Raw genomic sequence first — 24,464 nt, 5'->3', positions numbered from 1 at the left:
GAGAATGGAAATGGGGAATGTGTCAAAGAGACAACAACCCGACCATAGAACAGACAACAGCAGAAGGTCACCAAAAGGTCTTCAATGCAGCGAGAAATTCCCGCACCCGGAGGCGTCCTTCAGCTGGCCCCTAAACAAATATATATACTAGTTCAGTGATAATGAACGCCTCCCACTTTAATAAGTTTTTAGAGTTCACTCAATTCGTATATTTTATAATTATCATTTTAAATCAAAATATCTGGGTTTTTTCTGGGTTTAAAAAAAACCAAAACAATGTATATTATAAAAAATAACTAGTATATATCATATGAATACAACTGAAAATTGGGTAGGAATTGATAGAAGTACGAGTTGGTAAAAGTACAAAAATTTGCAACACAATGATATTTTTCGTTTTTTAAACGCTTTGCTTACAATACATAAGGTCATGTTTTTCTCAGCCCGCTTATGACATCTTTATACTAAATCCTTTGAATTTGTTTTGATTGCTATTTTATCCTGGGAAAACATGATTTATTTATTAGCCCTATTGGATTTGAACTTGCTTTCAATAACTGCGGATTATCTTAATAGATTGAATTATGTGTCTTTTGTCTATTTGTTACTTGTTTTTGTGTGTCATGCTTATCTAACCAGTCAAGCCATTTCCAACTGTTTTTTTTTAAGTTAGCTGTTATATTGTAAATTGGAAAACCACTGTCTCATGTTTAGGAGAGAGCTTCTATAACCTCAACAAGTTCTGTATGTGTCTGTCCAAAAGGTACCTCAGTGGTTGTTGTTGGTTGCTGTCTGTAATATTTTTTTTCGTTTATATATGTTTGATAAATCTGGCCTTTGGTTAACTAGTTTTAATTGTTTTGTGCCTTAAGTTTTTATATCTAACCATAAGGTATGGGTTTTGCTCATTGTCAAAGGTTGTAGTTGAATGAACTCTGGTTGATATTTGTATCATTGGCATCTATACCACATCTTTAATTTTTTTATAATAAATGTAACAAGAGTGCACACGCTAAAACGTCTCACCTTCTTTACTTATGATTGAATCTATGTTAAAAGTCTGTAATATAAAGGTTTTACAAGTTTTACATAAACTTAATGTTATCAATATTACATGAAAATGAAAAAGGTCAGACGAACCCTGCCAGACAGACATGCACATCTTATAATAATTCCATACATCAAATGATGTTGACCTGTTGCTTATAGTATCTGATAAACTGACAATACCATGAAAATTAAAGATTTGACTAATGAACAATTAAAATGAGGTCAAGTTCAGATGAACCCTGTCAGACAGACATGTATACCTTACAAGCATTTGATATATAAAAATATAATTGACCTATTGCTAATAGTATCTGATTAACTAACAAACTGACAAAATGATGAAAACATAACATTGACCAATAAACCATGAAAATGAGATCAAGGTCATACGAAACTGCCAGACAGACATGGACTCCTTACAATCATTATTCAATACACAAACTTTAGTGGCCCTATTGCTCATAGTAGCTGAGAAATAGACCAAACCACAAAAACTAAACATTGTCCACTGAACCATGAAAATGAGGTCAAGGTCAGATGAAATCTGCCAGTTTGACAGCTATCCTATTACTCATAATAAGCGAGTATCTCAAAATTTGTTTCAAGCAATCACTGAACCATGAAAATGAGGTCAAGGACAATAAACATTTGACAGACGGAAACTTTGTAACATAAGGTATCGGTATCTGCTTACATGCTATGAAGCATCCAGGTCTTCTACCTTCCAAAATATAAAGCATTATACAAATAGTTTATACTGTATCCGCTGCCACCGCCTGATAGTATTTATACATCTCAGGTTTTTAATGTTTATAAGTTAGAGTGTTCCTGATGAACCTTTAATCGAGAACAGTGCTTTGAAGGCACACAAATTATTAAGTGTTATTTTCATCTACTTCTCAGATGAGTTGAAAAATCATGACTCAGCTTAACATGGTTTCAGTGAAGATTTCTTTTGAAAAGGCGGTAATACTGGTGTTTGAGTGGAACCTTCACACACAAATTCCAATAGCTCATTTCCCTTGCCTTCAAACATAAGGCAGCAATTATAATGCCTCATTGGAATTCAAATAATGGCAAGTTAAAATATGACAATACATAAAAGACCTATTATTTTTATTAGTTCTTAATACTAAATTAAAAGGATGAATAGAAATGATAACATATTATTACAAAGTCTTCAGTATGCTATAATTTACTCTTATATATAGATACTCTTAAGATTTAGTTTATAAAAGCCAAAATACAAGTTTACTTGATGTAGAACATTGTAAGAATAAAAATTTCTGCTTCGTACATATCATTTTAGCAGTGTATGAAGCCTTACAAAACCCACTATACACTATATTTGTGGAATAAATCTCAAATATTAATTTTGACAATGCCCTTAATTTCTATTTGAAACAATAAACTTAATTAGTTTCTTTTGTTTAGAAATTTATTCTTTTGATCTCTTTTGACAAAATTATTCAATTATTAAACACATTTAAATCAGTTATTTTTTATTAGAAAATACTTTTAAAAAAATACCCAAAAAATTTTGAAAAGAAATGTTGAACAGCTTTTAAACATGATAAAGAATTTCATTGAATAATATTCTTTACAGTCTATTTTTCAGTTAGATCTATTCCATATAAGTCGAGATACACAAATTTGACTGGTGATTGTATGTTTTGACATCAGCTTTAAGAATCAGTCGGAATGTTTTTAGAGTTATATTATTGATGGCTTTGGTTGTAATAAGTGCCTCCTGACACCCATCACTCCTCCCTTGACATTGAATTTTTTAACAGCCCTTGTAAAAAAAAAAAAAAAATCAAAATTCAAATAAAAACATAATAGCAGTATTTTTTTTAATTTGATTACTGTATTTTTTTTTAGATAAAAAGTTTTTATATTTTTCAATCACACCATGGATTATAACACAATGTGCTGAGATTCATAAAGTTTCTAATAAATAAATGTTTAATTTACAAGTATAGTGAAACATGGAACATATAACAAATTGTATTGTAATAATAATGGAAAGAAATGAAAATCAAATATTGTGTAAAAATTCCAAAAGGGAATTCATTTTACAGGGATGGACTTAAGCACTGGCCCGCTGACCCAAGGCCAGTAGAATTTCGATAGGGCCAGTTGAACATAAAGACTACTGGCCCCATTGGTCATTACATTTGACTATATTTTCACTTAGATAGTATTACATGTATTAGGGCAAATTTTATTTGAGTTGGGCCATTAAATTTACGTTCTAATGCGCCCTATTGGCCATACTTTTAAATTTTGTTAAGTCGACCTCTGTTTTATATTATTGTAGTAGATAAACCATTTATAAGACATTTTGGCCACTTGCCTTCTTTAGTTTCTCAGTTATCTTTCAAAACAACATTGTAGACAAATCACTCTCATAATCTATTATGAAAAAAAATGAAAGTAACTTATCTTCCTTGTAGCTTAGATAGATAACAGAAACTGGACAGTGGCCAAAACATCTTATAAATGTTTCAAATACTCAATGTACAATAAAATCAATTATGTTTTAAAAAATCTAATGTGGCAATTATAGGTTTTGGTCAACACAAGTGGAATTTATCTACTGGTGGTTAAAGTGTTCCAATATAAAAGAAAAGGAATACTTAAAAGGATTTTTTTTTCAAATGAATACATTCTATTTACTCTTTTTTTTTTAATTAAAAAGAAAATAATGCATTAAAGATTAAAATCATGGATGAATGACAGTTAAAAAAGAGGATGTAATATACATAAATAAGGCAAAGCTTGGTCCACAACTCTGATGAAAAATATTATGGATTGGTTGAATTATTCATTGAGTACCAGTTTTTCTTACAAGGATCAAACAATGCTCTGTTTTACTTTCAAACCCAAGGTTTTTTTCTGAATTCTCTTGATTAATCATAATAACATGTACATTGAAAAATCTGAAGGCAGAAATTTCATTGTGTGATGTAATAATCATTAAAATAGAAAATTGAATAGAGCATTCATTGTAAGATCCTAAAAGCAAAGCCTGAACACAGGATTTGTTTTTCAATCATATTGATTAAAAACTGTGTAACTCTACCTCAAGTATACTCTTGTGTATCTTTTGTTATAATGTAGAGTGAGTATTGAACTTTTAACAAATGTATTTGAAATAATGAAGAACAATTCTAAACAATACATAATGAATTGGCACCACCAACAAAGTTATTAGCACCTTAAGTTCCAAAAACAATAAATACAATAAATACTAATTTGACAAAACACAAAACATCAGCAGCTAATTTCAACAGCTATTAAAATAGTTTGTATACCATATATACAATGATCTCATGTTAATAAATATTATTCTAAATCATAATAGCAAAAGTAATGAATTTTAAAGGTAACAAAAAATGAAGTTACTTATTTACATCCGTCTGCAAAAGTTTGAGTGGAATTATATGGATCTGATATACCAGTACCTAAGTAATCTTTGAAGATAATATTTTTTTTTTTCAATAAGGTTGTTGGTCATATGGCTAGCTTAAGGCTTTTGTTTTTGACAGTCAAGCTTATGTTGATTTGACCTCATAATTATTTAATTCAAGGAACTAAAAATGTGAAATAAAAAATAATTCTGTATACATATATCTGTTTAAATTAACATAAAATTAAATGCCAGTTAACAAATTCATTACCTAATTGAACAACTACACACACCATACACAATATCAGAGAACTATAATAATCTGAGGTATATCTACAGAAACAATTCTGTCAAACTACATCATATTCTGGGATCATACATATATTTTACTCGAATAAATATAACATGTATATAAAATCTGACTAGCTTAATACAGTGAAACTGGTCTTTACATTACTCTACATAAACCCTTGTCTAAACTAAATGCATGCATTGTTTATGGGTAAATTTAACATTCTTTGATATTTCAACCTGTGTAAACCAAATATCTGTCTTATCAGAACAAAATCGCTTCTGATTAATCTGGTTTAAACTGGATTCACTGTATTTTAATTTGAAGAATTTAAGGGCATATGATACAGTTACAGGGGAGGTAATGACATTGCTAATGTAAAATGTTATTTTTCACGACGTCAAACTGTGACATATCGGGAAAAGATGCCTTTTAGACAGATTTTTATCATTTAAACCGATTTAACTTGAAAAGGAGTTCATGGACCCTTCTTTTTAAAAAATGACATTTGGCTTGATTATACATGAAGATTATTTGTGCCAATTCTTATGAAAAAATCACAGATGAAATTTTTTTAGATTCGATAAATATACAGCAAAAAATGCTGTTCTTTGACTAAAATCATGAAAATGTGACAAAAATGAATATTGTCCAAAGAATTGTTACATAAATTCAAAGCACACTTATGTAGAGAAGATATTCCAGATGCTTTTACAAAACTTCGCTTGCTGTTACCTTTTGAAACGAAAAAGTTAAGTATGTCTTTCCAAATGATAGAAATGTCCAAGAAACCAAAATTTCCAGTAAATTTCTAAAATTTCGACCCAATTTATTTCTGAGAGTAGACCATGAAGGTATATATTTTTTATTACATATTTGAATTGACTAGGTAAAAAATAGCTTGCATGCAAACTTTCGTCAAAAATTCACCGTGGGATCAAATCTGTATCGTATGCCCTTAACACTGAATTTCTTCATATTTCTCAATAATTAATTTTGCATCGATAAAATAATCTTCATTACTATAAATAAAAGTTTCACGGTCAAGTATTTGTCAAAATAAGGATATGGTATATAATAACAAATTTATGGTCCTCAGTTTTTTAAAACATACTCAACAGGTCTCTTATCTCTCTTAATTTTTGTTTAGACAATACAAATCCTATATCAAATCCTGAAGAGTTTATTTTTATAAAAACATTTTTTAAATGTATTCAATGGGATATGTCATAGATGAATGCATAAAAAATATAACACAACCAGGGAAATGTTGAATTATTTATGATATAGAATATTTTTCAATAGATTTTTAGACATTTTACAGTCAACATTTCCTATTCTTCTCTAGATATTCAATAAAGATTTGTCTATGTTTTAAGAAAAGTTGAAAAGGCAAGGTCATTTTTTTCAAACTGTCAACAAGGCAAGATCAGACCATAGGAAAGAAGCTTGGCAATATAATTGAATTTTATACAATACAGAGCCAAGCACAAGCAAATCACATTGTGTTTATTGAAAAACAAACAAATGGCCAGAAATGGTATTCATTAACAGAGAAAGTGTCCAATGGTCTTTCTTATTTCAATATTTTTTTTCAGAGTAACTGTTCTTTTAAAAACTGTATAATAATCAGGAATTATATGAAAGCTTTTTTTCTTTAAAGTAAAATATATTTATTGAGAATGTTATCCTACTTTTTGACAGGGGAAAAGTAAAACATCGTGGCACAGTAAGCAATCTATATTTATATTGCACACACTTAGAAGTGCCTAGCTTTTTTTTTGGTTAACATATGTATAAAATTTGTACAATCAGGACAAAATGCATTATAGTTATTGACGTTGATTTATACAAGGTTCATCACTAGTCAGCATATACGGATATTCAGTAGCTCAAGGATTTAATTTAGATGTTGAAATAAAATGGATACAATAAAACAGATATACATATCAATAATAAACAATGCATAACAAAAATATCCACCAGTAATCCCAAACAATGCATCAGATTTACAAAATCTATTCAAATCTCAGTCTATTTTTTCTTGTATTTTTTTCTTGAATATCACAGGTAGTAAAGATATAACAGCAAACAATGCTAGCATGCCTATAGAAGTCCACGATAACATGTCACTGGATGATGTCAGCTGATGTAGCGTTGTACCTGCTTGTATTGCAATAAATGATGGTGGTATAACACCTGAAATAAAATAAATAATTTTATAATTTATAGAAGACAAACTGTGATCATGGCTGGTAAAATGCAAAAAAATGTCCAATTAGTTTTAAATAAACTACAAAATGTACCAGCCTGCTAGATAAGGGCAATGGTACATATTTCATTATTCCAAATGGATAAAAGCAAATCTACTTGCTAGCATATGGCAGCCAATTTGTAATATCCAAACCTGAAGGATTATGGGTATTCTTATTGTTCGTACACCAATATGAAAATAACAGTACTTCATTGGTTGGCTATCAATTGTTTAGGATCTTCTTAACCAATCACAACATTCTGGTGTACATTTCTAAAAGAAAATATTTCCCAGAATGCATTAGATTTTGAAACAGTGAATGTACATTACATGTATAAGTTTATCAAAGAAAGGTTGTGTGTGATACCAGTTGTTCAATCAAACTATCAAATATAAAATTTATTAAAGAATGTATGGAAAATTAAAGAACTTTTGTGAGCATGCTCACATACCCCAAGCCCCCACATTGTCACTGGGCAAACAAAATATCACCAGATTAATAAGTTCAAAGACTCATAACTGCTACAAAAGTCAACTGATAAAAATTTCTTGTGGATATGCACATCTACATAGTATGTCCTAACTACCTACAAAGTTTCATGAAATTCTGTTGTGTGGATTCAGAGGAGTTGTGATGACAAACTGTTGCAGTAGTATAACAAGTTCAAAATTCTATGTTCAAATGGGCATAACTTCTAGAAAAAAAATTTAATCATAATTTCCTGTTGATATGCACATCTACATAATATGTTTTTATTATTTACAAAGTTTCATGAAATTCTGTTGTGTGGATTCAGAGGAATTGCAATGACAAGCTGTTGCAATAGTACATGAAGGCCAATTCAAAGGGGCATAACTCCTAGAAAAATAATGCCCCCTCCGCTTTGGCGGGGGCATAAAAATTGAATCATAATTTCCTGTCGATATGCATATCTAATTAGTATGTCCTTGTTAACTACAAAGTTTTGTGAAATTCTGTTGTGTGGTTTCAGAGGAACTGTGGTGACATAACAGAACTGACAGACAGACTGACGGATGGACGGGTCAAAAACATTATACCCGACGGTAATTTTTTTGGTGGGGTATAATTAATCTCCTAATTGTTGTCAAGGCAACTGTACAACAAATAAATACAAAGTTGCATATCAAATATCAAATCATTGCATGATACAAAAGCTGAATAATATGTAACGAAAGTCTGACTAACAGTCAAACCAGTTTAATAGATCCATGAATTCATGTCAACTTTTAAAAATCAACTGAAAAAGAAATAATTATTTGTTAGGCTTTACGAGATAAATGGCACAAAAAACCAAGATATATTTAACATTTTTTTTAATTCTATATCAAATTTAATCATTACATGAAAAAATGATCTATTAGAATTCCGAATGGGTATTTTTGAAATCATTAAAACTTACCTAAAAATGTTCCAACAAAGAATGGTACAATTGGAACATTTATGACTGGTGACGTAATGTTTATAAACCAGTTGGGTAAAAATGGTGTAATTCTCAAAAATATGATGTAGTTCAACAAATGTTCTCTGTGTTTATCTACCTGGAAAGAAAAAAATTGGCATTGTCACCCTTGGCATGTGTGTAACTTTAAACATCCCACTGCTATGTACAGTTTCAGCACTGCTTTAATAAATGGCAGTTTTATTTTCCTTCACTGATACATATTCCATCAGAGTACTTACTTTAAATTACCATTGTTACCCTCCCACATAAAGTAGTATCAATGAATATGAATATTTTTTGTCACCCTCCATGATGCATTATTGGTAACTGTACACGTATACTTGTATATACTTTTATAGCTAGGAATGTGGTATGGCTTTTGCTCATTGTAGAAGGCATTACAATCAATAACTTATACATGGAGTAGCTAACATCTACATCATTTGGTTCTGGTGGATAGATGTCTTATTGACAATCATACCACATCTCCTTTTTTAAAATTACACGAGATTGCCATTCTGTAAAACCCCCACCCCAACATTGTAAGTTACTACTGCCATGGAAGAGATTACCAATCTGCTACCTTCCCCTGGTATGTGTTGTATTCCTTATTAGTAATAATACTCTGGTATGTACTGTATTCATTTTTGGTAATGATTACTTACATGAGATTGTCAATATGTTACCTTCCCCCTGGTATGTGCTGTATTCACTATTGGTAATAATTACTTACATGAGATTGTCAATATGTTACCTTCCACCTGGTATGTCATGCATGGGAATTACTTATTTACTTGTATGTGATTGTCTTTCTGCAACAACAACCTCCCAAATGGTGTGTTCTATAGAAGTTAATACTTCAATGAGATCACCATTATGTTACCCTCCCCCCGGTATGTACATTATGGGTATTTACTTATGTGAGATAGCCATTCTGCAACTCTCTCTTGTATGTACTGAACAATTATATATTTATGAGATTGCCATTCAGGTAACATGTACAAGTATTTACTTCCAAGAGAATGCCATTCTGTTTAACCCTTCCCATGTATGTATATCATGGGTATTTACTTTCATGAGATTGCCGTTCTGTTACTCTCCCCTCATATGTACTGTATGTGCTGAATGTGTATTTACTAAATGAGATAGCAGATCTGTTACCCTCTTCCTCATACCTTTTGGATATGTACTTACATGAGATTGCCATTCTATAACTCTCTGTGGTATATACTTCACGACTAATCGTTTCCCTACTAGATATGATAATGAATAACAAAATGAAGCTCCTAAACCAGAACACTGAAAAATACAAAGCATAAACATTAAACTTACATTTAATATCAATAAGACCTTTCACTTGTCTAGAATATATCTCATGCTTAATGTGTATGCTTTTTAACTTTTGATTTGTATTGTATGGACACTTGTCTATGGACTAAGACACTGACAGTATATTGATCTCTAGTTCTTTTATGGTGTCATTTGAAGTTATGGAAGTATATAAAAACATCATTTTATTAACAAAACTATTTACTTTTAAGTAGAGTATATAGTACTCAATCTTCAGTTTTCTGTAGTACTTTGTGGACTTCTCGAATAGTTTGCTTATTATCCTTTTGGCCATGGTGTTTGTCTTTCCTTAACTTGTGGTTTTTGATTGGTCCACCCCTGGTATATTCATACCTTTGTTAAAAACAAACCAGAAAGCTACTACCCTGCTCCAAATTAAGAATTGCATCATTGATTGTTGTTGTCTTGATCATGCCTGTTCACAGATTACATGTTGTTAGATCTTTGTTAATTGGTATTAAGTCTAATAAAACTTGTCAAGACATGATTCGATACAAAGGGTTCAAGAAAACTAGGCCCTCAGTTGACTTATTAAAATTAGTTGGTCCGAGTTGACTTGGTCTGAGTTGCCTCCAGCCGAGTTGTCCAATATTCGATACAAAGCTTGCCATATGTGTTTGGGGCTTTTCCAATGTTGAAGGTATCTAGATCTGTTTTTGTTATACAAATATCATACGCTGATCTACTGAGTGTTGATTTAACTTTGGGTGATATAAATTGTAAAGAATTCACTTTAAATCACCGTTTATGGGTAGTACCTCAATTATCATTAACTTTTTCTTTAAAAACTTTCATGACTGACACAACCTACAGCTATGAAAATGATCTACATAATCCTTTTGACTTGCATGCGATTGAGATTATTGCAAAATAGAAGCTGTATGCTTAATTTGACAAGGTTTTGCTTATAAGTGTTAAGAATTTCTTATATTGCCTGATTCTAGTGAAAACTTAATAGTAAAATTATGAATACTTACCAAACATACTAAAAATAATGCCAGTGGAAATGGGAACAGGAATCCTGAGAGTATACTGAGAAATATGGATCCTGGTATAGCAAATGATTGTAAACTGGTAGTAGTTAAGGAGATAATTCTTCAAATACAATTACAACAGTGACATGTATTGTTAGATACTTTTTTAATGAGTATATACAAGCTATTATACTGCAGTCATTCTATTTGAGCAGTCAAAATGCGTTGAATGTATATATTTATGCTATACAGTCACTGACAATATAATGTCTTAAACCATGCCCACCTAAATTTGTAATAAAATGTAAACACTTCTGTGAGGTGGCGACTGACAAAAACCCATTTTCCCATATTTTTCATACACAAATTATTGTTTTTCTTCTTAGGCCAAATAAAAGCATATGTGTGGTTCCAGTTCTCTGACCAACCCTAGTTTAAACCCCCCGACCCTAGAACTTTTTTTTCCATTTCTGAAAAAATAATTTCGAACGACCACATTTTGTTGAATGTGAATTGCAATAATTAAATTCACAGAACTTCTGGTGAGGACGTGTTAAATACCTGAATCCGACTCTGTGAACACACAGTTTTTTCCAGGCTTTTGACAATCCCCAAAAAAAATTGCCAACCTAAAGACCCTATTTTTTTTCAGGATGTAACTGGAACCACACATATACTTTTATTTGGCCTTATTTGTTGATCAAATTGTATTAATTACTACATTCATTGCTTATTGGTGATATTCTATTTCTATAGACCTGTCAACCAACACCATATATTCAGGAAAAAGAGTTCTTTTATCAAGTTCATCTTTAAATTTTCCCTAATGACCCCAAAGGTCATTTGCAGCAAACTGGGTCCCAACAATAATAAGCAATGCAAGAGGTCAAACTATGGGTACCAGTTTATGTGTGGTTTGATTAACAATCTTCAATCAGATCACTGTGTATGATAATTAAAAGGATACAATATATATGTTATGAAATAAGCACCTAACACCTGTATATAAAATTTGTCCTTATATCTAGATAAGACATTTCCTAATCGCTTAGCGTCCTCTATATCTCTAGGTAATTTTATATGCTGCTTTTCTGATCTGAAATAAACAAATTGGTTTTCAAAGTAAAAACATGATGATTTAGTATATACCAGTTTTCACATTTTATAGAGACAATGTTCAATGTTGGGATTTCCAAACATTTACCAGAAATTAGAAACTCTTTTCCTTCATCTTTTGGGGGAGAATAACTGCTTTTACAAATCTATTTTTCCATATTTAAACATAATGGGATCTAATTGCTAATTTGTTTAATACATAGTTATCAAAGGACTTTCAGATAAATTTTCAAACCAGTATGACATTGAGTGCACATATGAGAGCTCGAGGGATTAGATTTTAATTGGCATAAAATAAATATATATATTTGAGGGAAGGGATTCACACATCTTTTTTAGAGAACAAAAACTGTGTACAGTCTTACAGAAAGAGTCTTGTAAACCCCAGACTCGATCTACATATATTTACAAACTTGTATTTTCTATTAGAATTATCTCCCTTACAACATTACAAAAGATGACCAAAAACCAATGAAAATGAAGATCAATATTAAATTTCAATGAAAATAAAATAAAAATAACAATTTAATCTATTAAAAATTATGCTATTATAAGCAATCCTTCTACAGTTTCTTAGGGCTGATAAGATACATGATATTAAGGAATGCACTTTGAATGGGGTAAACCAATTTCTGCAATTTTAGAATTTTACTTGCATTTTCACTAAAAACACAAAAAACGTCTTTGACACCCATGGCTTTTTGATTGAAGTGCCTTCCCTTGGTCTTATGGGTGTTTCTAGGCAACAGTCCTTATCTGGTTTTCAAGTGCAAGGTTCAGCTTCCTATAAAACCAGGTTTAACCCACCATTTTCTTCTAAAAAATAACTGTACCAAGTCAGGAATATTACAGTCGTTTTCCACTTGTTCCGTTGTTTAATTACGTTTGATTTTGTCAGTTTTTATGGACTTCCCCCTTTGAATTTGCCTTGTAGTTCAGTATTTTTGTTATACTTTTTTTCCTAAGTTTATCATTTTATGAGAATCTAAATTATAATGACACTAAATCAATACATGCAATACAATAAGAATAAATTTCTCACCTCTGTAAATATTGTGAAATAACTTTTATATCAACATTTTTTTCAGTGTTTCCTAGATCTCTTTTTATTTAGATTGATTCCTATTAGACTGCTCAATAACATTGTTTTATATGCTTTGGTTTTTTCCCAGGCAATTTGTATTGTTCAAATTATTTAATTTTCAAATTTGTAGCTTTAGCCCTTCTGATGATCATAAATTCAGGAAACAATATATTCAAACATACATACCCTCAAGAAACCGGCAAGATGAAGAACTGCAATAAAAGTACCTTTATGTCTATAAATATCATTTCAAAGTTTAAATACCACCTCTGATCTCTCATGGTAACTTGCTTTCCTCAAGTGTGGGAAGCCATGGACCAAGTCTTTGGTTTTAAAACTTGTATTTTCTGTTTCCCTTCCATATACACAGCATTTAGAAGTAAGACCAAAGACTTAAATTGTGTGATAACCATATGATACAAACCTTGAAGACAGTCCTGTTATTTATACCACTATTTACAAAGGACTGTCAGCCACAAATACTCACTCTTCAACCTTAGGGAAGTTTAGATAAACAATCCCTAAAGCTACAATAGATGTTACAAATATAAGGCCTAGTATGACAAACGACCCAGTGCTGCTTCTGTTGCTCTCTTCAGGTTTGGACTTCAGTGACGTAAACTGTGTAGTACTCGAGTCATCTGGAAATATAAATGTAAAATCTATAATTAACTAGACACATTTTTAATGAAAAAATAACTGTCTTTGTAACTGTGATGTATGTATACATGCTTTTGGTGCTTGTCTATTGTTGAACGCTGTATATTGATGTCAAGTTAGTTCTTTTGGATGGTTGTCTCATTATCTGTTCCCTAACCTTTTATTTTATGCATATAATTATATCTGTATTTTTTTCCTTCTGTGGTGTTTTGTTGGAGATTTAAGCCATCTATCTTTAAGATGCCATATAAATTAAGGAGATGTGGTATGATTGCCAATGAGACAACTACATGAACTATGTTACAGTATGACAATAATATTTGAGTTTCAGAGCAAACAAGAGCTTACTACATTTTGCACATGATGACAATGCTCCCTTAAGACCAAATGATTACTTTTAAATTCAAATGTCTGTGTTTTTGTTGTTTGGTTACTGTTTCATTTACAAGTACCTCACATCTCTTAATACATGTTAATGATGTTTACTCATATATACATAATTAGTGTGTGGTCTACAACAGTTGAATCAAAATGACGGACTTTCTTACTACTGAAATCTTTAAATTTCTTTTTTAATATGATGATAATGGATAGGTGTTTAATGTCTAGTGGCAAATATCACATGCATATCATTAAGTGATTGATTGTTATCTGCCTTACAAAATATACATCCAATGGCAAAACATGCACATACATGTAAATGAATCAATCGATCAGGACAAGGACACAATGAAGTGATATGAACAAGAACCTTTATTTGTCTCAGACCAACATGTTAAGTCAGATCTTTAACCTGCTAGTCTGCAGGAAGACATGACACCCTACCCAGACACTATATTCTGACCATCCAACCAGTCTTTTTCCTTACTCCTTTATGTCACATGCTTAGGCAGCTTTATAGCAGAGGGAAAAAAATACCATTTTTCAAGTCTTTGGTTTGACCAGGCTGGGGATCCAGCCTACAACATCAAGCATTCCTGGCTAACAGTAGTACTCTACCACAGGTCAATTTTAATGGAAAATATTGAGCAATTAATTTTTTTTTTTAATTTTTTTTTTTTAAATATAATAATGTAAGCATGTGTACATGAGTGTGTGTAAATATTTGTTAGTAAAATTGTGCATAAATAGCACAGACTAATAAATAATTTTTAAAAGAAGTGGAAAGAATTAGAGATCAGCAGATGAATAACCATGGCCCCCGTCTTAAGAACAAAATGCCAAAGTGATAGAAATCACTGGTGGACATAGTTGAAAGATTGGAAAAATTGTGTGCTTAATTTCAATCATATTTTCCTGTGGTGGACAAGAAAAACTTGCTATATAGCTCTATTGCATATTTAATTGTTACATGTAGCTATATTACAGCAGATTTTTTTTTTTAAATAAGCAATTGTTTCAGTAGATCAAATGAGCTTAATGGAGTAAACTGCTGTTAAACTGCAGCTTAATATTCTATCAAATTGTGTTAAGTTCAAGTATAAAGTTTTCCACATTTTAATTTTGAAACAGAATAAATGAAAGAACCTTAGTGAGCGCACTCACATACCCCACGTCCCCACATTGTCATTGGAGAAATAAAATAAGTGTAAGAAAAGGTTTCATGAAATTCTGTTGTGTGGTTTGAGAGGAGTTGCGATGACAAAAGGTTGCAGTAGTATATTGGGCAAATAAGTTCAAAGGGGCATAACTCCTGGGAAAAAAATTGAATCATAATTTCCTGTCGATATGCACATCTACGTAGTATGTCCTTATTATCTGAAAAGGTTTCATGAAATTCTGTTGTGTGGTTTGAGAGGAGTTGCGATGACAAAAGGTTGCAGTAGTATATTGGGCAAATAAGTTCAAAGGGGCGTAACTCCTGGGAAAAAAATTTAATCGTAATTTCCTGTCGATATGCACATCTACCTTGTATGTCCTTATTATCTGAAAAGGTTTCATGAAATTCTGTTGTGTGGTTTGAGAGCAGTTGCGATGACAAACTGTTGCAGTAGTACATTAAAGTAAATAAGTTCAAAGGGGCGAAACTCCTTGAAAAAGAATTGAATCATAATTTCCTGTCGATATGCACAACTACATAGTATGTCCTTATTATCTAAAAAGGTTTCGTGAAATTCTGTTGTGTGGTTTGAGAGGAGTTGCGATGACAAGAAACAGGACTGACGGACTGACGGACGGACGGGTCAAAAACATTATACCCTCCGCAACTCGTTGCGTGGGGTATAATTACCTAATCAAATAAATATCATAGTAGTTTCTTGAAGAATTTTTATTCTAAAGGCAAACTGTTTTAGTATTTCATTTAAGAAGGTGTACTGATTTTGTTTTAATATTTTTTTTCTACTTATCAGTCTTTAATAATATACATGATATAATGGAAAATAAAACAACTTTTCAAAGGATTTTTATTGCAATATTAGTTTCCTTTCATGTTTTCCAAAAGCAGGTTTTTCAAAAAGAAAAATTAAAGACACTTAATATTATCTTATTTTTTCAAATGGGGGTTAATACTAGTACTTCTGAAAATACCTTTCTGTATTGAAATGTACAAATATCTTCACTGATTAAAATAACCTAAATTATGGAATAAATACAGATGATCATGATGATTGTTACACAGATTTACAAGTTAAAATGACCTCACTTGCATTTTTTACGCATGCAGATTTTCCTTTATATTTGTCTCTTCTTTAAAATTACATTTTATTAATCCCTAATCAATCATCATTAAGACATAATTTACAGATAATTTACAGATCTTTTTATGCAGTGTAAATCAAGAAATGTATTGATAAAGGATTACGTCTTTCATCTGTTAATAGATGATCATACATCATGATCAGGCATCTATCCTAATACTAATGAGGTTAAGAATCGTGTATTGAGCTGTATATTGATTTGTGTAACAATTGATTGATTGATGTTTAAAGCCACTTTTAACACTATGTCTATTGTGCTATTTCATGGCGGTCTGGGTTTTTTTGGTGAAGGAAGCCGGAGTGCCCAGAGAGAACCATCAACCTTCCGTATTAAAAACTAACAATCCTAGTCAATTATGATTAGAGATGAGTGCACCTGCCACGTGAGGGATTCAAACTTAGGACCTCAGTATTGACAGGCTAGTGATACAGTAGATCAACTACTTACACCACTCTGCCACTGAGGTCTCTGTGTAACAAGGATCTGCCATGTTATGTATAAACTCAATAGATAGGTAATAAAGATTTACAATTCCAACTATCATTCCTATGTTTGTGTTAAATTTTTCCTAGATCATAATACATGTATATTTTTGTAGTTGTCATCAATCCTACTGGTATTGTATCAATATACTCTTACTTAATTAAAATGACAAAATTAGTCAGCATATTGATAAATCTAATCATGCTAATGACGCTAAGGACATTTATTCTTGAAAAATGGCCTGAAGATATATACGTAACAATAATTTTTACAGTTCATTTTTGCATAAAAGTATTTACCTACATGTATATCATTTATATATATCTACGTATACATGCGAGATAACTAAATTTCAGTGTGTGGATAACTAGTTTACTTGGTAACCTGGCAACATTCTGCTAATGAGGCCAGTGCCTTAGGAAATAATTAGAACAACATTTTTAATCTTTCATGTCTTTCCTTAAATTGAAATATAGAATTATGAAAGATATCTAAATACAATTGTAACCAGAAAAAACAACCACAACCATGACAACATATAGTTTTATATTAGAACTAGCTATAGAACTTAAGAATTGAGTCATGGACAAGACTATTTTTTTTCCAAAAATCTATGATCTTCCAGGCAAAGCAACCTTAAAAGTACAAACTACTTTTTGTATTTTCTGATGAAATCATGACCAATAACTGCCCAGAAAATACTGACACTTTCTATCAGGGGCCCAATGCCACAATATGAAAGATTAAGCGTTATTCAAGTTTTCAGTTAAAATTTAGGGGACCAGTCCAAAATTTATTACTCTTCGCTACTAGACCCTTGCTTATCTTCTTTCCAGCTTTTTGTACACAAGACAGGAATACTACTATGTAATTTTCCTTTGAAAAGGATTCAAATCTTGCTTGTAACAATGAAGGGAAACAAATGCTCCTTAATCATTGTTAATATATCAGACATTTAAAAAATTTAATGGTACTGTTTAAAATTGCAAGCTGCATCTGTGCATACAATTTTCTGTCGATACTATATATAATTAAACATGTGCGTACGTCAAAACTAGCAGTTTGTATCTGCCAGGGTTTGTTTTAACTTTTGTTACATTATTCAAATTATTAAATCATCATGATCATTACATGCCATTAAAATAAAAATTTGCTTGTTTTTTCAACAAATGGATAAAGACATCTCTTTTGGCCTTGTTAAAATTATTCAACCCAGAGAAAACTCATCCATAATCCTCTTTTCTTTCTCATCTATAGGCAGTTTTAGTGGAATTAATGTTGTTTTCTTGTTTAGTTTCTAAAGAAATGTCAAAATATCAAGTGTGTATTTTAACCTGTTACCATACATTTTTGCCGTACAACATGCCAAATGATATACTGTACCAGACATCGTAAACCAGTCTGGTTTTCCTGTAAATGCATCTAAGTACCACAAAGAACAAGTAGAAATAATCCTTACTTCTTGACATGCTTGAAGACTCATAACAAGTAGAAGTTTACTAATACAACTCAGAAAGTATTTTGACATATATACATGTACAAATGATGTATGAGGAAGAGTTCCAAATTGATTCACTGACATGTATTAACCTGCAAATTCAACTTTGCCGTCTGAGAATTACAGGTAGTAATGTCATCTTCCATTGTAATATTTTTGGGTCTCATTGGGGACTAAGCGTGACACAGGATTGGCCGATTGTTTTGTAAGCATGACACGTGATGTAAAATTATTGTGCATGAATACAGGAAAAAAAGTCGGGCGGAACAAGTGAAATTAAAACAATGATAAGCGGGATACAGGAATCTGACAAATCAATAAGCGGGACCTGGGATCAGACCCCCATGCAGGGTTCGACATTAACTTTTATACCAACTTGTCCAGTTGGGCAAGTGCCCTATTACTTTTACTTGTCCGAAAGTGAAATCTACATGCCCAAACTTTTACATGCTATTTTTGTGATTGTAATGTAGTACATGCAGATAAAATATAGTTATCATGTATATGGGGTGTAAATTGATTATGGAGTATGAAAATATACTATGAGGCATATATGAGCCGAGGAGGGAGGGAAAAGATCGATGAATATACGGGAATTGGATCATTTACATAGAGATACTTATTTCATAATAATTTATCTAAGAAATGCCATTTCAAATAACCCTTCTTGATAAACTGACAACAACTGACAAATTTGTTAAAGTTTAATTTCATTTTCTCTTTCAAGCTTTTACGTTTTTCCATCTTAGGGAAATACACATCCGATGTCAAATTATAAAGTTAGAACAACGAAAATAGACCTCCGCTTTCCATTGGTCGGTGGGAATAACATGTGCGTCGGAAACGCCCGAGTGGTGTCCCGATGGATAACGATAATGACGAAGCAACGCCGCGGCCGCCTGATTGGCCAATATTTTTAAACATGATCTATTTTTGGTAAAATGGGGAATTCAGTGCGAACAATTGACGAAATATACGCATTGAAGGGGGGTTAAGACCACTTTACTCGACCGTGCGTTGTTATCACTGAGTAATCTATGGACAAAACAACAGACACTATTGATTTTGTGAAATTTTAATCATATAACACTTTTTTTTCACTTGCCCGATCGGACAACCAAGATGATGTTTTTACTTGTCCGAATACGGCATTAGCTTGCCCCGGGCAATCGGACAACCGTAAGTGTCGGACCCTGCCATGACTCGCATGAGTGTATTTGTTACTGTATCCTCATGTAGTCTGTACAAATATTTTATTTTAAACTTTTTCATAACAACTCATCATATTCATATAAAATTGAGATGGGAACAGGGCTATGTTAAGCCTTATGAAGAAGAAAACATATGGTCTTTGTTAGTAAAAGTTAAACTACAAACCAGGCATGCCTATAATTTACTACTAAATATTGTACTGATCTGGTACACAAATTTGGAAGGTCTTGTTCACTCACATATGTCATACCAGCCCTTTGAGCGAGTATATGATAGATCGTAGATCTGTGGGAGACGGGCCCTTGGTGTAGCCCCAAGAGAACTTGTCAGAATTCTACCTGTAGTCGATTTATTTCGTTGTTTTAGTGATGACAGATTTTTCGACGTTTTCGCTGCCATGTTTTGATCCTCAAGTAACCTCTAACCGAGAAACGATCGAATTACTATTTATTTCTAATTTATCTAGTCTATCTCAATTCAAAAATTAAAAAAAATGTTTAAAAAGGAAATGATTATGTTCTCATTAGATTTAATGATATATTTAGCCCTCGTTTAATTTTAGAGATTATTTAAACATCCAAGATGGCGCATTTTGTGTTGCTGAGGACGCCTTCGTGAAGGAATTTGATCAGACCAAGGATTTGTAACTAAACGTCCTTGATCAGACTACTACAGATATAGGAGTTGAACTCTGAGATGTGAATAGATTTTTTGTGCATGCGACAAGTATATGTAATTAAAATTTCAGATATAATACTAGAAAAACACTCACACAAGTTCATCATAACAAATTGACAAATATGGCTGTATTTACACCTCAAAATTTGACAAAAACTACTCTGAAAACAGACTTACCTTTCCAGTTGGAAAAGTTTTAATGCCAGGCATCAACTAGATATATAAAAGTTAAATACATTTTGCATTTCAGAAAGATAAAATCTTTTTTTGATTTTGATGGGCATTTTTTTTCGTTCGTACAGAAGGTGTAAAAATAAACTAAGTTGGGATACAACTTTGAGATGCTCCCTCTCATGTAACAACTGTTTAATATTGTATTGATTATTCTTGGTTGGCATGGACAATAGCAGAGGCGGATTTAGTGGGGGCCCAGGGGGGCCCGGGCCCCCCTTTTTTGGGAAAAATTTGGTTGATTATATAGGGAATCACTGAAGCATGACTGGAGCAGGCCCCCTTTTAGGCAGTCAGTGGGCCCCCACTTATGAAAATTTCTGGATCCACCACTGAATAGATATCTACACAACTACAGGTGAGTTAAAGGGTGTAACTGAGTGGACAGTATCAAATGCAAATCAGGTGTTTGTTTATTTTTACACCTTCTGCAGAAACGAAAAAAAATGTGCATCAAAATCCAGAAATGATTTTATCTTTCTAAATCACAAAATGCATTTAAATTTTATATATCTAGTGGATGCCAGGCCTTAATTAAAACTTTCCAAACTGCACAGGTAAGTCTGTACACAGAGAAGTTTTTGAGGTGTAAATACAGCCATATTTGTCCATTTGTTATGATGAACCTTAATAGAAATTAATTCAAAGCAAATCCACCACTCCTTTATATCTTACCTTAAAAAAGACTCAGATCTTCTTTATTTCAATTTTCATAAGAGAGGGAGACATATGTGAGTTATGTGGAATGCATGTGTCTTTTCACTTATATACATGTAAGGCATGCAAATGGAATATCTTGAGGTCAATTCAGCCAGATATTTAGCGCCATAATAGCATAAGTCAGTGTTCTCCCCAGATCGATATGACACTGCAGTCCCGCAGCGCCTTAAAAATATTTTCGTTGATCCCGCAGCGCCTTAATTTGCCACTGTCCCTTAATACTGGATCCGGTAGCGTGTTAATTTTCACATTTGAATTATAAATATTGGTTAAAATTGTCAAGTTGCTGATCACCGCTGAGAGGTCGGTCAAGGTTGCGCAATAACTGATAACTACCAAAAGTCTCTGATTTACCTGTTCCAGCCTTATCAGACGATGTAAATCAGGTTATTGCGTAAATGATCATCAAGAAGATAGATATTTTTAGTAGAAAATAAAAGTTTTTAAAAACTTCAGTGCAAAAATTGAAGAAATAAATTTAAGTAACGAATTTTTTCATTGGTCGAGAAGAATCTATTTTAACACGACCAATGTAAATGATGAATAAATTTGAATACACATTACTAAATTAATTTACGATAAAATTTATGAATGAGAGTATTTGTACGTCAAAAAAGTAAAATACACTTTTATTAAAGATAACGAGGAGTGATTTATTTTATTAGAAAGTGTGGGGCCTCGGTGGCCGAGTGGTCTAAGTAGTTACTACTGTAATCACTAGCCAGTCAACACTGAGCTTGTGAGTTCGACCCCGATCGTGCGGGTGCACTCGACTCCAATCTTAATTGACTAGGATTGTCAGTTTTCCTATCGAAGGTCGTGGTTTTCTCCCCGGCACTCTGGCTTCCTCCACCAATAAAAACTGGCCGCCACAAAATAGCCCAAAAGTGGTGTTAAAACACCAAAAATCAAAATATTAGAAAGTGAAAAATTGTTGCTTGCAAGTAAAATTCGTCTGTCAACTGTCACGTTTTAGAAATAAAAGAATTTTTTAACATCGATCGTTAATTCGTCCATCGGGAAAAATATATGTATGGAATCGCTGCAGCATTTGTATAATGTCACTAGTAAAGAATTTCACTGGTCTTAACTTTGACGAATTTATCAAGTTTTGTTTATATCTACCTGCCAAAGAAACGTTTTGACAATTAAACACACAGAAGCGTAATGTCAAACTACGGACACTGGTCAGCTGGTTCATTACAATTTTTTTGTTTTAAAAAGTTGTATACCAAACATAATCAATTTTAATGCTGAATCAACATGTTCTTTGCAAAGAAGAAATGGGTTAAGGGAAAAGCAGATGATGTTTTCAACCCTAAAGAGGATAAAGACTGAGGAACAGGCTGTCAAACAAAATTACAAACTGTCTTGTTACTATATCTCTAGAAGGAACAGAGAGTACAGAAATAAATATTTCTGAAGCTGTTCAGCATTGGAAGGCCCAGAAAAACATGAGGATTTTTCTTGAACTATATATACAATTGACTTATTTAATTGACTGTGATATCAATGCTTTTTGTTTTTAAAATGAATTTATTTCATATATATATATTCTTATTCTTTATCATGTATATTAATACTGAGCATATAATGATTTATGACCGATTGCTTCAGGTCACAATAGTTCACTCTAAATTAGAGTTACGCCCCTTGAAATTTTGCGCCTTAGAAAATTTCTGGGGAGAACACTGTAAAAATGCTTCCCTCCATTCCTGTTTGCATCTGTCGTTTCATGTACTGATATTCAGCAATAACACACAGATCAAGCCACAAAAATACACATACCAGCTGATCATGTTGATACAGTTTATTTTAAAATCACATCCCCGGCCAAACCCATAAAAAAAAACATTTTATTTTCTTGACCAAATAACATAGGGGTATTTATTATGGAAAAGCTAATTGAATTTTTCTTTGACATGAAATAATTTTCCCATTGTAAATGTAAATTGTATTTTGAAAGATGTATGATAATCTTTTTAAAATAAGAATTAACAAATAATATATCAAATTTTGTCATTTATAAAAAAAAAGTGTTGTTTTTTTTGTCTCTCATGTGTCTGTACATTATGAAGTTGTAAATTAAATAAATAAATATATGTGTACATAACAAAAAATGTAAACAGATATACCCACTGTCATGACTGTGCCACAAACTTACTCTTTAAAAAGGGGGAGGGCGGGTTATATTAACGTTAATCAAATCAAAATGTTTGCAAATGAACATGATGAACATTCATTTCAATTACATGTATTTATGCATTTTAATTTTAAATTATAAATATAATGGAAGGTAAAGGATTTCCATTTCTGCTAAAGCAATATAAATGTATAAAAATACAGTTCTTTTTCAATTTATTTTAGTGTAACAAACATAGCTATTATTATCAGTACGAATGTTACATTAAGTCGTAACTTAAAAGGTGCAGCAGTTAAAATATCATGCACCTACCACAGCGCTATTTAATTCTTTTAGTACTGTACAAATCTCTATTTTTATTATATGCCTGAGAATACCATTATTACAGTTACAAGTCTCAGTTTATGTCTTTAAAGGTCATTCATAGTAACAATTATATTCTTCCACAAGTCAGGCTTTAACATCTTAACCCTAAAAATGCAGGCACCGTACTTTTGTGCTCTTTCCAAAATACCGTTTTTTAGCTCCAATGGCCATGATGCATATGACTCTTCATAATTTTAGAGGTCAACTGTATGATATGTATTTCAAAATCTATGCATGTTTCCTCAATCTACAAATGATCTAAGGCTATTTAATTAATTGTAATGTTTTTGAGGTTTAAGGTGCAGTTTGAGCCCAAATACAACCTTTGGAAATTGAAATCAGAAAAAAATGGTTTTTCTGGAGATGTGGGCTTCCCTTCTGAGGTTTTGCCCACACAGTAAAGAGGCCTAAAACTTCCCAAAACAGTGTTTATCCTCAGACATATAACTACTGATGGGGATTATAGTTTAATTATGCTAAGGGAATGACTACATGTACATTTTACTTCCGGATCCAAGTGAAGCAAAAAATAAGGAAAAAGTTGGGAAATTCCAGAAGTTTTGGTTGAAATGACATTCTTTAGACCCTCATACCAAGATCAGTTTCACTCAGACCTAAGCACATTTGTAGGTAATGTACATGTGTTCACCAGGATCCACTCTGTATACAGACTACATCTATCAGCATTCCTAGGTCTTCCAAGTCGAGAAATAGGGGAAAAAAATCATCAAAACTGAGGCTTTTTGCACAGCTGATGACCAACATTTGATTTATCAAT

The 24,464-nt window shown here is 32.0% G+C and overlaps 2 protein-coding genes across 7 annotated transcripts in view; one reads left to right on the top strand and one right to left on the bottom strand.

The window, feature by feature from the left end:
• Positions 1–2,149: 2,149 nt before the first annotated feature.
• LOC127706332 (transmembrane protein 41B-like) overlaps positions 2,150–24,464 on the bottom strand; it is a 33,103-nt gene continuing 10,788 nt past the window's right edge. Inside the window, exons 1-7 of one of the 3 annotated variants that reach the window (XM_052210869.1) lie at positions 19,887–19,950; positions 13,483–13,636; positions 11,763–11,891; positions 10,799–10,892; positions 9,666–9,770; positions 8,430–8,568; positions 2,150–6,953 (exon numbers count right to left, since the gene is read on the bottom strand). In XM_052210869.1, coding sequence (XP_052066829.1) covers positions 6,784–6,953; positions 8,430–8,568; positions 9,666–9,770; positions 10,799–10,892; positions 11,763–11,891; positions 13,483–13,636; positions 19,887–19,947 — 852 coding nt within the window. In that variant the 5' untranslated portion in view covers positions 19,948–19,950 and the 3' untranslated portion in view covers positions 2,150–6,783. Of the gene's footprint in view, positions 6,954–8,429; positions 8,569–9,665; positions 9,771–10,798; positions 10,893–11,762; positions 11,892–13,482; positions 13,637–19,787; positions 19,951–24,464 lie in introns of those variants that run through there. The other 2 variants (XM_052210867.1, XM_052210868.1) reach the window with 2 other exon arrangements.
• The window catches only part of LOC127706330 (polyglutamylase complex subunit TTLL1-like), a 42,869-nt gene continuing 38,535 nt past the window's right edge, over positions 20,131–24,464 (top strand). For 2 of the 4 annotated variants that reach the window (XM_052210863.1, XM_052210861.1), the window contains exon 1: positions 20,131–20,280. In XM_052210863.1, the coding sequence (XP_052066823.1) occupies positions 20,266–20,280 (15 nt within the window). In that variant the 5' untranslated portion in view covers positions 20,131–20,265. The remainder of the gene's footprint in view (positions 20,281–24,464) is intronic. The other 2 variants (XM_052210865.1, XM_052210862.1) reach the window with 2 other exon arrangements.

Source organism: Mytilus californianus, unplaced genomic scaffold (genome assembly GCF_021869535.1).
Source record: "Mytilus californianus isolate M0D057914Y unplaced genomic scaffold, xbMytCali1.0.p SCAF_6, whole genome shotgun sequence".
In the NCBI taxonomy this organism is placed as follows: domain Eukaryota; kingdom Metazoa; phylum Mollusca; class Bivalvia; order Mytilida; family Mytilidae; genus Mytilus; species Mytilus californianus.
Note: the sequence above shows the minus strand (reverse complement) of the source record. Positions and strands in the feature narration are given on the sequence as shown.